Genomic DNA, 16,260 nt, shown 5'->3' with positions numbered 1-16,260 from the left:
GCCTACTATTAAATTAATTTTGTAATATATATATATATATTTTTTAATTACATAACCTACTATATTTTAATTATAATTTTAATATCTTTTATGTCTTAAAAAACACATGAGGCAAATAAATTAAAGTAAATATTATAAAATAACAAATTCTATCTCTGAACTTTTTATTGTGTTTGGCTGTATGGCTCATTTTCTTTGCCTTAATATAGACACATTTATGAGTAGATACTTTTGTGCACTTGTGCATAAAAATCGATTATGTGCAGCCTATATCGTGCACAAATAAGCAATTTCAGAGCATGCGAAGTAAAAATATATTTTTTTGTAATCTTTACATAAGGTCCTTATAGACTTAGGTCCATAGATAATCTTGTACCTCTCAATAAGAGGGCAAACATATGTGTATTTAAATATGTAATACTTCCCAAAAACCCATTTTTTTGATTATATTAATCAAACAAAATATCAAAACGCCTGGTTCAATCCGTATCCGCCACGTATCAATTTGTTTTCGAATTCATGTCAGTCATACCTACAGGTCAGGGAGGAAGGTCTGATATAAATTGAATCTCTTATCCTCTCTATGTCAAAACAAACCTTAAACCTTAATATTAAAACACTTCTGATTAGTACAAAATATATATATTTTACACTTTATAATCTCAATAGAGACAAAATATATTTTATAATATGTATCTATAAATATCTATTAATACATAAAGTTGATTGATCAATATATAGAAACAAATCTATTTTGTACTCAAATTTTAAAATCATTACATGACCTATAAATTAATATAATATATAAACTGTAAAGTTCCTAGATCACAACTAGTATATGCAATTGGAGTACAACATGTGTTAAGGGAGTTAACAATGAATGCAGTTTGCAATTGTATGGACAGCGTGCGAATCCAGTCTTGATATTGTAGTATAAAAAAATCTGAAAGTAAATAACATTCATTCTAATCCATGGAGTTTCCTAAAAAAGTCATAAGGCCATCATATTCTGCCACTAGCAAGGCGTTCTTAGAGAAGAGGACGTTAGAATATAATCGTCCCCTTGTCCAAAATAAAACATGTGTGCAATACACACATGATAGAAGTGAAATCTTCAAAAATGATGAAGAATTTTAGTATAAAATGATTGAAAAAACTCTACAAACGTATAATACGTACACGTATACAAAGCACTACGGTTCTTGTGATGGCTTTTGGCAAGATTTTTACTACGCATCCGCGCACGAACACGTACAACGCTGAGGCCCAAGCAAACAACCACGAACAAGGTAAGCACTTGTATAATAATTTTAAGACATGCACCTCTGAACTGCATATGAAGTCCTGGTACATGTTCAACCGCTATGAAAGACATTACTATCACCACTACCATAGTTATGTTCTCCTGTTGTCTATATAGTAATAAGTTGTGCACATGACGTCAGAATATATTAAGGTATACTCGCGTCATACATAAGACAATCTCGTCTTCAACTATGATCGCCTGGTACCAATACTCTTCATAAAATGAGATAGGAAGCATTTTCTCCCACGTTAAATCTTACTGTCGCCTTTTTGTTTCATCGACTTTCAAACGATGCTAAAAAAGTTTTCACTTCAAAAAACACGTTTTGTGTTTAATTAATCATGAGATATTGAGATTCTAATATTTAGTTTCTCAATACAATTTGAAGCGACGTATTTTGAGACTAAATATAGCCCAGGGCCCCAGCGCATTGAGTGAGGTTGGACAATAATCATGGAGATATAACTAGGTTAGTAGGGGGAGCCATACAATGTCCGAATTTAATATAAGAGAAAATACGAAAAACTGTAACGGATTGCTTTAATATAAGAGAAAATACGAAAAACTGTAACGGATTGCTTGCTGAAGAATACTTCTCTTTTTTGAAAGATAACGAATTAATGTTGTTGAATGCTAAAGCTTACCAAGTGATATGTTTATTGCAATTATGTAGTACAGTCGGTGGTTACGTGTCATTTTAAATATATATTTTATTATATATAGTACCTAGTACTTACATCATATCGAAAAAAATTAATATGGAAACCCCCATATGTATTAAGCTCAGAGCCAACCAAAACTATAATTTTAGGTATTTTTTTTGGTACTAAGTATTTTTTTTGGGAAAGAGAGGTATTATCCTAATGTTTCTTTCATATCATGTCGTCATATTTAATTCCTTTAAAAATTAACTTTTACTCCATTTGCATATATAGCATACAAACTAGGCATTCGATACTTTCAAGCCAAATTCAGCGAGATTATAATGTTATTCCGTTGACCAATAAATAACATTAAGATAATTTCAAAATTGGCATACAAAGAATACGATTTACATTCCATACTTAAACAGCTTTTACCAGAGAGTTAGAAATCATGGTGCAGTGTTTAGATAAACAAATTTTCATATTAAATCGAATTAGTTATGGTGAAGATGGAGAAACGAACATTCATGGCACCGCATGTGGTGGGAGCATTTGACGTTTGTAAAAAATATGAAAAATTGTTAATAAATTAAGTAACTATATAGATTATATACTAATAACACAGTGAAACCTTATACATAAATATTAATTTTTAATCGATTATAAAAATTCTTCTTGACCGGCCAGATGTTTGTAATAATTACATAAAAAATACAACGATAAGTACTTACTATTGTAAGTATGAATTAATTTTACAAAAAACTTGAATTAGACTGATTAGTACTTAGATAAAGGATTGGTCTCCGCTGTGCTAAAACTAGATACCGCAGGCATAGTCGCAAAGTGCGGCAACTAATAGGTACTACAACCAAGTTCGAGCCAGTCTCGAACAATATGTGACGTTGACGTGACACATGTTCTGTTAAACTTTGCTTATTATTGAAACTAATATTGCGTACTAAAGATTTAAAAAGAATACTAAAATAAATAAGAAAGACACTGGGATCACATATCATCAGTAAGTATTTTGTAATTTATTAACTTCAATGTAAAATAAAAAAATCGAAAAATGCCAATGCCAGCATCTAATAGTTGCCATAATAAAAAAAGCTATTGTTCTTAGGTAGTGCGGTATCTAGTTGGAGCGCAGCGGAGACCAATCCTTAATCTAAGGTTTATTATAATAATACAATAATATGTGTTACCTTAAACGATTTTTGTGACCTGTCATACAACGCATGGGACCAATGTAACATCTGTTGTTTACCTTATGTAAGATCGATATAACCTTAGTGATCAAGTAATATTTCCAAGTTACCTTAGGCCTTGTTAGAGTGCGGTTTCACTGTATTACGTGACTATATATATACATAATAAGGTAAATTATAATGCATGTAGTTACAGGTATGCCTTACGGATAAACAAATTTTTAAATCATTTTGCTATAAATTTGGTTAGTATCCATAATTTCAACAAAATCACGCATTAAATTTGGCTTTTGTATCTACAGGTTAAACCCATTAGTAACATACAAGACTAGACTAAAAATTTAACAAAACATAAATATCTAAATCCGAAAATTAACTAAAGCACTTGAACAAAATTTGCCATTCTATATTTTTCTTTTCTCTAAAAATTAAATGATTTACCATAGACAAGGAATCTAGTTTCATAAATGATGTGAATGTGTGGCGAACAATAGAGTGAAATGAAAGAAAAATAGAAATGTTAGCTTTGTAGACCTTAACATTATTTCTAGCGGTATTGAAAACAATTACAACTCTTTTCGTTCTACTGAATTTACAATATGTATTTCACCATTACATCAAACTTGTCTTGAAAGCGACGTCAGACCTTTATTACAAGACAATAAACAATGATAAAACAGATGTCATAGTAAAACAGTTAATATTTAAAAGTTATAAATGACGGTTTCAAGTTAATTCCTAATGTTCACTAAATCACTGCGATAATTGGTTCGCCTTTATACGACGCATCTTTAGGAGCTGTTGAGTCGCCAAACGGTGGAACGAGACTAAATCTTACATCGCTCTTAATTAAAACACTTGGTTTGAGCAATAAATCCGCTTAAGTTGTTCTACAACTAGAAATAGTTAATAAAACATAAACCGAAGTTAGGTTGGCGAGACATCATCCACTTCGATTTGTGTAGATTTCTTTTAGAATAACTAAGTATTTATCTACAACTCAGCTCAGAAACTGCATTCCTATTGGTAAACATAATCGTAGTCATAACACCGTGTAACATCTTTAATAAAATGGTAACAAAAAAAAACTGAACGACATACTTAATATTTTAAGTATAAATTTAGATAGACTATATTATATTGTCATGTTAGATGCAGACATAGACAGACATTTGTCTGCACCTATCAAGGGCAGGGGATCAAGCCGATTCACAATAAGCTCGAAAATATTTTACGTATATTATTCTAAGTCTCAACGTCAAAGGGACATTTTTAATGATCTGAGGAAATATCTGAAAATGGCTTTGGTTCGAATTTCGAAATCGACATATATTATATTTCTATAGTACAGAAAAGAATGTGTTTGTATCGGATTTAAATTATTATTCTTAATACCATCAAACATTACTCAATGGCGCTTAAGGGACATATATTTTCTGTCTGCATATCGTACGCTGATTGGGCACCTACTCAAAATTTGACTCAAGACAAAAAAATTGAATCCTGTCTGTGGTAGGGCACCCAGTCTTTAACTCTTAGGCATCTTATTCTAACACAATAAAAATTGAGGCATCTCCTAAAAGAGGTTAAGGCTTTATTAATACCCTAGTTTTCCAAACAGCCCAAACAAAGGCGAAGAAATGGCACAATAGGTTTTTTTTACGAAAATAAGGGACGATACGAGCAGGACGTTCAGCTCAGTAATTGATACACTTTGCCTATTACAATACAGTGCCGCTCAGGATGATTGAAAAATCCAAAAATTCTGAGCGGCACTAAAAATGCGCTCGTCACCTTGAGACATAAGTTGTCAAGTCTTATTTGCCCAGTAATTTCACTAGGTACGGCGCCCTTCAGACCGAAATAGAGTAATGCTTATACATTACGCTTCACGGCCGAAATAGGTGCCGTTGTGTTACCCATAATCTAGCCGGCATCCTGTGCAAAGGAGCCTCCCAATGGAGGTAGGTGCAATGATGAATTAAGTTCATCAAACTCAAATTTAGGAACTTAAATGCGAGCAATTCTCAAGAGTAGGTAATTTTCGAAAATGAAGTAGGTAACAAGGCAATCGGTCTAGCGGCCTGGTAGTTTCGGGACGAGGCCTGCGGTTGAACATTAAATGACTGAAGAATTATTAGACAACGGGATCATCAGCTCTTGCGTCGCTATTTTGCACTTAATTTATTATTAGTTTTTTAAAAGTCAATGTAATGTCTCTTCAGTCTCATCTCGGCAATTATCGATGGTGCCTAGCGTATTGACTGGACAAAAATAATTCTAAAGGAGTTCCGAGAAAATAAATTACTTAAAAATGTGCTGACAAGTCCTCTCATCATCACGTTTTGTTCAGTATCAAACCGTTCTAATTTCTACTTGTAGGTTTATCTATCTAATATCCCCAATAAATTAATTAATTGTTCCTCAATCAACGTGTTTGCCGTCCCGCCATTTTTTCTTCGAGCGTTCGAATGCTTCTTTGATACAAGACCTGTAAAGCATTAAGGATTAATTAAGAAAAATAATTTACAAATCAAACTGTTTTATTTATTATCATTTCACAATTAAATTCATATTTCCCGCATCTCACGCAATACCTAGCGCGCGCACGTGTGTGTTTCAAAGCCAAAGATAACTCTATAACTTATATACTTCTGAAATAATATACCAAACCTATTGATTATCCAGATACAGATATATACTATAAGAAAAAAAACATACCGACGAATTGAGATCCTCCTCCTTTTTTGAAGTCGGTTAATTAAAACTATTTTGATTACTAAACTCTGTAGTACTAACTCTATCGCCTTGGTTAACACAGTTACCTACTGTTATGAATTGAGAGTGTCAGGTGCCAAATAAATATCTTGTATATAGATCACCTCACACTATACTAGACGGAAATTCAACTTGTTACTAAGCGGCCGCCATTATGACGCGATCTAATTATATGAGCCCGTCAAAAGGCTATTCTTAGATAATTTAAAATATATTCTAAAATGATAGTAAAGGTTGGATAGCCAACTTTATGTTAAGAAAAACTGTTTAAAATTTAAATTATAAATAGTCGCGCCAAAAAGGGAGCCGCCATGATCGTGGCGTCATATTAGCATAAACAAAGAAACGTCAAATGTGCAGTGCAATCCATATTGATTTTTATAAAAGTAAAATTGACTTTTCTCAGTCCGCATCGTTGGTGTGTTGCTAAAATCAAATTGTTTCTGCTATAGTGACGTCACAAGATAGTGGTCGGCGTTTTCGGTCACGTGACATAAAGATAATAAAACTATGATTTTAATTTTAAAAATATAAATGATCCTTAAGCATTTACAACTAATTAGAATTGAATTCGTAATTCTAATGGTAAAACACTATAAATAACATACTTTCATAATTTAATTTTAATAGATGAAACTGGCCTATTGAGTGGCATTTAATTACTGATTTAAACTGACAGAATTAACTCATATATAACAACATAACATAATTAAGCTTAACCAAAGCAAACCAAACATAATAAATATATCAATACATATTCCTTTAACGAAATGGCTAAACAGCTTTCAACCATCTATCTTTAACTACGTCGCGTAGAACGACTGTTACTTTCATTAAATGCAGGCATCAAACGAACAGGCTTTCCATCATAGATAATAACCAGAGATTTGCCATCCAACTGACATGTATATGATATGAATAATGTACACTTTGCCATCAATATTAAATTAATTTCATTCACCCCTCAAGGATTAAGCAGAATGAAGAGGTTGTACGATACCTAAAGAGAGACTGATGCAGTATGTAGGCAGACACATGTCCCGCGTCCACGTAGCGCACCTCCGCCCCGGGCCAGATCTCCTCCAGGGTGCCTACATCATCACGAGGCACGTACGCATCATGTTTGGCGCACACAGCTATAAGTATTTAATTGATCATTCATTGTTTTATTGAAGAGACATGACGAGCCAGACGTTTGCCCCTAGAAATCTAAATACGAAGACAAGAGAAACGTAAGAAGTCCCCGCGCACCGACTGTTATTAGTTTTATAAACATGTGTTTTTTTAAGAATAAAAAAGTATTTATTTTAAAACTTTAAAAAGTTTAATATTAAATTACGATAAGAAAACAGAAAAATAACAGTGTGCGTTGCATAAAAGGGGGTTAAATAAAAGGTGCGAAACGTCGCGTCGGGTTATATAAATAAATTACAAAATGTAACTTTTGCGCAAACACCTTATGTAAAAAAAAAGTTACAATTAAACGAGTTTAAATATTTAAAAAAAAAAATATTATGAAATGTAATGAATGCTTCAGAATTTTTACTAGACTCGACTGCTGTTTAAATATACACTGTAAGTATTTTGTTTAACAAATGCATAAATTCAAATTTCAATTCAATAAAGTCAAACTGGATGAAACTGGTCTAAACAAAACAAGAGATTTTTTCCAAATAAATATAAACGTCATATTGTTAGACACAACTGAATATATAGGTAATATAGCAACGATAATAAAACTGATTCAAATCCACATAAACTTTAAAAAAATATCACGATTTAAAAATGAATTCATTAATAAAATTAGTTTAAAAAAATTCTAAAACACACGCTTTGGTTGAAATTTAAAATGAACATCAATTCCTGCCTTATCGACGATGGATGAAAAAATTATATAAATTAACAAAAATCTTATTTTGCAAATTTAAAAATGGAATAATTTTATCAAATTAATGTATTGTCGTCGGTCCTCGATAAATCTACGAAGTTTGAACGAAATCTGGCCGTATAAAGAGGGTGAAAATCGTGCCCAAATAAGTCAGTTACAAAGAAACATACATACAGGTGAAGCTAATAAAAAGCGTGCAAAAATATTAAAGCTGACAAATTTTTAAGGGATAAAGAATCATTACCTATAATAAGAGATGTATCAAAAGGCACAGAGAAGTTACTAAGGTGCGTGCACTCATCCATAATCCCTCTCATAAACTGCAGTGTTTCTCTGTCTCTCCAGTGTATTTTTCCTATGTCTATCTTCTTCCCACTTGATCTCGTAAATGGTAGATTTAACCACAAATCTGATGTAAGGTCCGACACATTCCACGATTTCTTTTTAGCAGCCGATGTTACTGCTTTAGTTTCAACTTTTTCATTATTTTCTGTACTACTTTTATCTGGAAAAAATAATGTAAATTAACGTTCATTCATATCATTTTTTTCTATAAGATAACTAACCAACGCTTGCTTTATGTTTAGATATTAGAGCATCTTTAATTTAAAAAATCTACTAGTTCTTGTATACAGCGCCATCTGTTAAACTTAAATAGCAACAAATATATTTTAAAAAAAAGTCTGTAAATGTTGGTTTATTAGATGGATATTCAAAGGAGTACAAGCAGTATAGCAAGTATAGCAAGAATTAAAATGAATATAAAATGCAATGATTACAGAGCCATTTGATAAAAACATTTAAAATTGAAGGTAGATTATTAACTTTGTTATATATTAATTAAACTTAACCTAACAGTCGAACATCGCGTGGGGACACTGCTATCGGGTGCAACCCTTGGCTGAATAGCGGACGAAGCGATCAGAGCGCCCCCTATGAAAAATTTGAGTAAGCTTTGACTGGATATCATAAATGAAACCAGTTGTACATTTTTCTGGAAGAAACTATGTAATGTAAACACACACACACACGCAATTAATTGTAAATTGTAAAATTTGGTTTTTAATCATTTCTGTTTATGTCTATATTGTTTACTAAATAAAATGTATCTGCTAAGGAAGTTGCGAGATATTCCCAATACAAGTGTCCTAAGACAACTTACAAATCTCAACCACTAAAAAATGTATATGTAATCTTTGAAATAAACAAAATTTATTATTTATTTATTTATATGAGAAGATGTCTGTAGTCAGCGGTCTTCTTTTGCCATCAGGTAAACCACTAACCGAACTAACTAACAGAAGAATCACCAAAACCACCAAGGACTTATGATGTGCCTTGTGTTTCCAATACTACGGGGCTGAAACCTGGTCCCCTGGACTGCAAGACCGCTGCAAAATTGCTTTCATTAAAGATAAATATTAACTTACCCATATTACACACATTAAGAATGGCCTCTTTTAACTTATTCTCACTCAATTTGTTTATCAAATCTATCTCTTCAGGGTCCAACTCAAACTTTTTATTCGAAGTCAACTTGTTGTGTAAACTCTCGCTAATTTTATTTTGTTCCAACAACGACTTAATGTCTTCATTTAATTTCTCTCTCACAGATTTCTCTCTAACAGATTTCGTTGCATCTATACCTGTATTCCGACTCTTTGTATCACTAACACATTCTTTGTATGTTATATCTAAACTTGAGTAGGGTGTTTCAACTTTTATATTGTCAACTAAAGGCGTGGGCGATTTCTGAAGTGAACATCGTATATTTTGGCTGTAGGTCCGAGCAAACTTTTTGCCCGCAAGAAATGCTTCATCGATTATAGTCACCATTTTGGACAACTTTTCTCGGTAAATACCATCAGATAGATACTGGTCTTCCAATAAATCCCAGTTTATAGAATGCGACATTACTCCCTAGAATCGTATTGCAAAATCGTTAATAGATTGTTCTCGATGTATGGAATATTGTTGCAATTATTATGTTTACCTGAAGAAAAACTGCAGAAGCGGTCGACCAAGACAGACATGGAACTAAGACAAGAGGTTTGGGCCAGTTAGTAGCAGCCAAAGAAGCCATCTGAAGAAAATACAAAACTTGATTTTGATACACAAAATCATAATAATGGAGGAATAGTAAAAAAAAGCGCACCCCCATGCTTTTAAGGGGCCGGCAACGGCTTATGAACCTTATGTCTCAAAGTGGCGAACCGATGCCGCTCAGAATTTTGTGTTCAATCAGCAATTCTGTACTGCATCCTGATGGGCAGGACGTATCACTTACAATATGGTAAACGACTTGCGCGTATCGTCACTTCGTCTTATGAAAAAAAATTATAACTGGGGAAAAAGACGTGGGACGTGACGACCCATATAGCCGAATGGTTAGTGACCCTGACTACTAAGCTAGAGGTCCCGGGTTCGAATACCGGTAGGTGCATTCATTTATATGATGAATATGGATGTTTGTTTCCGAGTCATGGATGTTTACATGTATGTTTAAGTATATTGGATTAAATATATCGTTGCCATACCCATACCCATAGCTATTGCTATGCCTAGTTTGGGGCAAGATAATTTGTGTAAAAGTATGCCAATATTATATTATACTTATTACCAACGTAGTTAGTATTTTCTACTTTCATAAAACAACGAGTTAGAATTAGTAACCTAACCTATGAGCCATGAGGCTATGAGTAATCATAAAAAAATATTAAACAAAACAGTTAGGTATCTTGTAATAATTAAAATACTTTTCAAGTATTAAAATAACTGTCTGCAAAATAACTAACTGCAGCATGGTCACGGGCTTGGATATTTTATACGTCTAAATAGTCTCTTGCTGTTAGACAAACGATTAAAACAGGCAAGGAATAATACTTTAGTGTGCGGGACAAGCTACGTCTTACACTCGCGATTTGTATGACACTTTGTGTTAGTGTGCGTGAATTGCTCAATATAGAGGTTAGTTCTAAACTTTTTCGACGTTTTCACAGTTATAGTCTATCTAGACGTATAACGGCCGTTTTCAATATAGTATCTCTAGTTACGGATACATTGCTGTCACCGTTTAATGACAAGATCTTATCTATCCATAGTTATGTCCAATATAGTTATAGTCTGATGCTTTATGTTATTGAAATACATGTAAGTAAGCGTAAAATGATAGATTTGTCTACCTCTAGTAAGTTAAACTAAGGATATATAGGTTATTGAAAATGTCCGTAAATTATCAAAGGTCACGGGCGAGTGGCGACTTATCATGTTATACTCGCGTTATTCGAATAAAATTAAAAATGATATAATTAACTCACATGTCCACCCATAGAGAGTCCGGTGACACCCAGTGGGCCGAGTCCATTTCTCTCACACCAGTGAAACAAGACCAGAGATTCCAGAATCAAACAACCTCCCATCACGAATATGTCCGAAACATTGTGTAGAGATGATCGTCTGTAAATCAAAATTTTCAACTAACTATAATAATCCAGGTAGTAATACCAACTTATCTGTGAAGTGGCAAAAATAGGAACTACGGTCGCCATGTTGAAATGTCACTCGACTGTCAGTGTCTACTACTTTCGAGTGTTCCGTGTATTTTATAAGCGTTAAATATGCCCCGACTTTTGTGCGCATTGCAATTAATTAGCAACACTGAAACGAAGATGGCGACACCCATCAGTTCACAGATAAGTTGGTGACACTGTACATCAAAATTTATCGATGTAGAGACAGACCTACTAACAATTGTATATGTAAGTACTAGCTGATGCCCGCGACTTTGTCCGCGTAAATAAAGGGTTTTTAAAAATAATTAGCGAGTTTGGAATTGAAGATTATCTCATGTAATAGGACAGTTCCCGTCCCCTACATATTTTATGAATCTTATTTCGAGGAATATTACTATGGCAACCTAAACTCGAAAAATTCGTATAGTTAAAGCTCATCGACGTGAATTTCTATTTTTACCAAATCCCCGGGAACCATGGATTTTTCTGGGATAAAATGTAGCCTATGTTCTTTCACAAGCTCTAGGCTCTCAGCAGTAAAAGCGTAACAAACAAACTTACATTCACATTTATAATATTAGTAGGGATTACATAATCGTCACATCGCGGCATGTTGAGAGTAGAAGACTCCCAGACGCCCGCATGTTATGAGCCGTGCAAAAGGAGCAGATTAGGTTGGGGAAGAGATTTACCTTACATGAAAACTCGACAATTAATTTATTTGGGGTTACAAAATTTACCTAGCTAAATAAAAGCTATGACAAATGGAATGAAAACGCCCATAAATTTAGGTACAAAACACAAAAAGGTACATTTACTTTCGACAATTTATAACACAAAATGATACGTTCGCAAAGAAGTACGTAAGAAAAGAAAAAGGCTGGAGAATCTAATGGACCCAAAGAGAGGTTATGTAAGGTAATGAATAGTGAAACGCAAATGTATTTAGTCTGGCCATAAATACTGTGTTACAATTAAAAATAAACCAAATATTACATTTGAATGTGGAATCTGTCATTTTTATATGATTGTTCATTGAGTTGACTCATTTTGGCGCCAATATATTGTACAATATTTTCCGATATTAAAATGGTGTAGGGTGATAAAAGGCATTTATCTTCTCATAATTGATTCCTTTAGAATTCTTTTTGATGTAATTTCTAACTACTACCGCTTCGGAAACAAATGGCCCTCTGAGATAGAAGAAGCGGCACAAGAACTCTCCCATTCTTTTTTTGCGCTCTTTTTAATAAAAATATACAATATTGTAAAGAGAACCGAATCGCTGTGATTGCATTACACAAAGTAGGTATGGAGCCAAATGCAATTTTTAAAACTCTCCATACGCTTGGTATTAGTAAAATGTTTGTGTACCGGGCTATTAATACAATGAGACCTCCTCTGTTTGTGACAGAAAAAGATCTGGCCGTCCACGTAGTATTCGTACGAAAAAGGTGGTCAAAGCAGTAAGGGAAAGAATTCAAAGAAATCCTGTCCGAAAGGAAAAGATTTTATCTCGAGAGATGAAGATAGATGCACCTAGAACCATGTCCCGTATTTTAAAAGATGACTTAGCACTTGCAGCCCATAAGAGACGTACTGGTCATTTCTTAACTGATAAATTAAAACAGAATAGGGTGGTAAAATCGAAACAACTACGGAAGCGGTACGTAAAGGGAGGTCACAGAAAAATTTTGTTTACGGATGAGACATTTTTTACAACTGAGCAACATTTTAACAAACAAAATGACCGTATTTTTTTATGAAAATAAGGGACGAGACCAACAAGACGTTCAGCTGATGGTTATTACGCCATGCACATTACAATGCAGTGCTGTTCAGGATTCTTGAAAACCCCAAAAATTCTGAGCGGCACTACAATAATTGCGTTCGTCACCTTGAGACATAAGATGCTAAGTCTCATTTGCCCAGTTATTTCACTAGCTACGGCGCCCTTCATACCAAAACACAGTAATGTTTACACATTACTGCTTTACGGCAAAAATAGGCGCCGTTGTGGTACCAATAATCGAGTCGGCATCCTGTGCAAAGGAGCCTCCCACTGGTAAATTTAATTAGTCTACCTTCGCTATAAAAATATATTTATATTAATTAGAGGTAGTTATTGTTACAACTTACATTTGGTCAGTTGGTTTCCGAAGTCCATAAAAAGGGTTTTCAAGTATTATTCCACCAATACCAGCTTCTTTTAATAAAGGTTTTACCATTAGATTTCTCCTTCGCCAAAAGTACTGTATGAAATATTTAAGTATCATTCAATTATACTATATTTAAAGCATTCAATACAATAAAATTACCAGTAATTTGGTTGTTGGAATACTTGAGAACTGACTAGTGTCTTGTATTGAGTACTCTCTTGAAAATCGCAAAAGAACGCCATTTGTCGTATCACCACTCTTTGACAACACTTCCCTTAAAGCTTCGCCTAGAATCGGAATTCTGTGTCTCAAAATCTCAAGCGATTGCCAATTCCATGGTTATTTGGTAGGACTTTAGCTTCGAACAAGCTGAGCGTTAGATTGACAATACTTAAAGAATGCCCAAATTCTAGCACTCTACAAAGCGCAGGTCCGGCCACACATGGAGTATTGCTGTCATCTCTGGTCTGGCACACCCCAGTATCAGCTCAAACCATTTAACTGTGTGCAACACAGAGCAGCTCAAATTGTGGGGGACCCTGTGCTCTGTGAACGACTAGATAACTTGGTGTTAAGTAGGGATGTTGCTTCATTGTGTGCCTTCTTCTACCACAATTATCACGGGGAGAGTTTTGAAGACACGGCTAGATCACTTGGCATTGCTGGGAGAGTTGCGAACAACTGCTTGACCTGATTGTGAATTCCACCTTTGCACAACACACCATAAATTAGGATATCATCCTCATCTGAATGCGGTATTCAACGAACTTTCTCCAATGTAGGACCAAGCTGTGGCATGAGCTTTCTTGTGCAGTGTTCCCAGTGCGATATGGCATGGGTACCTACAAAAAAAAGTGTGTAACTTTTTTAAAGAGAAGGAAACACTTTTGTGATTACTCTGATGTTGCAAGAAAATGTGGGCAATCAGATGACCCGTACACTTGTTCATCCTTTCTTTGATAAAGAAAGAAGCTTAAGACTAGGTGAAATATTATAATACATATATTAAATGGTGTGTTAAATTCATGTTAAAAATTATTTGAGAACTAAACCCTGGATTAATTAAATTAGAATCAAAACAATTCTTAGTTTACTCTAAAATATAAACTCTAATACTCACAATTTATTGCCTATAAGTCATATATTGGTGCATCATTTTTAGTTTTAATTCTAAGTTAGAATGTATTTTCCATCAAACATATCTTATCACAGTATTAAAACAATATTATGATAGTTAATCACTATTATTATGTAAGTCCCCCCAAGCTAACACAACAAGATAAGGTTACTTAACATCTTACATGATCACCGGTTCCAGCTAAATGTAAGCAGACAGGTTTACTATTCGGTTCCGGCCAATGCAGAGGAAGTAACATTTGAAAGTGAGACTTTCGTGCTATTTCAGGTACTATTCCAGGAAGATACCGCTCAAGAGGAGTTTCAAAGTAACCTTCAAGAAGACGACAATCTGTTAAATTTTGTTCCTGGAAAAGTTGTTAATTAAATTACTCTTTTTATTGGTTGAACTAATTTAGATAGTCTTTTATTAAGCAGAAAAAAGATATTTACCTTGGTTATTGTTACAGGGTAATCTCTTTCAACTAATTTAAAACATTCATCTCGATTTGACACAACTTTTCTGAATTCAAATAACCTATAATTTAAAAAAAGTAATTAGATTAGCTAAAGTCACGTTTAAATAGTAAAAAAATATAATAATAAAGAATAACTAGATATTTTATAAAGTTTTCAAATGTTTCCTTTATGTCTTAGTTATTTAAAATATTATTTTTTTTACCTGCGTAAATTTTCTGGTTTGCCCCATCCCTTTGTAAAAAACTTTGTTAATAGAATACTTCGATATACTGCATCTAATTTACTCGCAGACATTTCCTAAAAGGGGCGGAACCGCGGAAGTGAGCTGTTTGTAACTTATTAAAGGAATTTATGCCATCAAACACATTTTGGTAAAATTATAAAAATTCACATAACAAAAATGTAATCACAAGACTGAAGAACTAAAAATAATATGTCAAAGTCAATTGATAACTATTTTGTCAATAAAAATCAGCTGTTCAACAAAGAGGACCAAAAATTTTACCAGGCCCCTGTCAACTATCTCAATTATTGACATAATATAGGTATGGAGGGAGATAGAGGCAAGGAGAATCATCTATGTATATGAAAAAGTGTCCGTCAAAATGCATTAAATTAGGGTGGCGCTACAGTACTCAGTAGCATCAGGGAAAATCTTAAGAGAACCGCCAAATTTAAAAAATATCAATCTACAAAATATGTGCACTTTTCAACGAGCTTTCTTTTACGTACTACAAAGCTGTGGAATGAACTTCCTTGTGCGATGTTTCCGGGATGAAACGACCTTCAAAAAAAGGTGAGTACACCTTCCATAAAAGCAGGCAACGCTCCTGTGATTCATGTGGTGTTGCAAGAGATTGTGGGCGGCAGTGATCACTTAACACCAGGTGACCCGTACGCTCGTTTGTCCTCCTTTTTCCATAAAAAAAAATCACACTAGGTGCACGTTTTCTCCCCATAACTCTATAAAGAGTTATTAAAATATTATAACCATAAGGTTATAATATTTAGTACATTGTTTTGTAAAACGTAAGTTGTTGAAATTTTAACTATTTAACTGCTTTAGTCGACAATAATAATCTATATTTTTTTAACTCAGCATACTTCAATTCGTTTACATTTGCTACATTCACCATACTTTACACCATACGCTGTGCCTACACCAGCGC

The 16,260-nt window shown here is 33.7% G+C and overlaps 1 protein-coding gene across 2 annotated transcripts; it reads right to left on the bottom strand.

Annotated features, from left to right (window-relative positions):
* Nucleotides 1-1,855: 1,855 nt before the first annotated feature.
* LOC126974193 (protein ABHD18) lies at nt 1,856-15,507 on the bottom strand. 2 transcript variants are annotated; one of them, XM_050821635.1, is made up of 10 exons: nt 15,294-15,507; nt 15,065-15,149; nt 14,797-14,979; nt 13,476-13,588; nt 11,142-11,280; nt 9,818-9,907; nt 9,255-9,744; nt 8,069-8,329; nt 6,937-7,072; nt 1,856-5,649 (listed from the first exon to the last, which is right to left on the bottom strand). In XM_050821635.1, exons 1-10 carry the CDS (start codon nt 15,383-15,385, stop codon nt 5,583-5,585), a joined length of 1,656 nt encoding a protein of 551 aa, XP_050677592.1. In that variant the 5' UTR covers nt 15,386-15,507; the 3' UTR covers nt 1,856-5,582. The 2 variants fall into 2 exon arrangements, with proteins under 2 accessions (XP_050677592.1, XP_050677593.1); XM_050821636.1 differs by lacking the exons at nt 14,797-14,979; nt 15,065-15,149; nt 15,294-15,507 and adding an exon at nt 13,655-14,519.
* Between the last annotated feature and the right edge of the window lie 753 nt (nt 15,508-16,260).

This window comes from Leptidea sinapis, chromosome 31 (genome assembly GCF_905404315.1).
Source record: "Leptidea sinapis chromosome 31, ilLepSina1.1, whole genome shotgun sequence".
Taxonomy (NCBI): domain Eukaryota; kingdom Metazoa; phylum Arthropoda; class Insecta; order Lepidoptera; family Pieridae; genus Leptidea; species Leptidea sinapis.
Note: the sequence above shows the minus strand (reverse complement) of the source record. Positions and strands in the feature narration are given on the sequence as shown.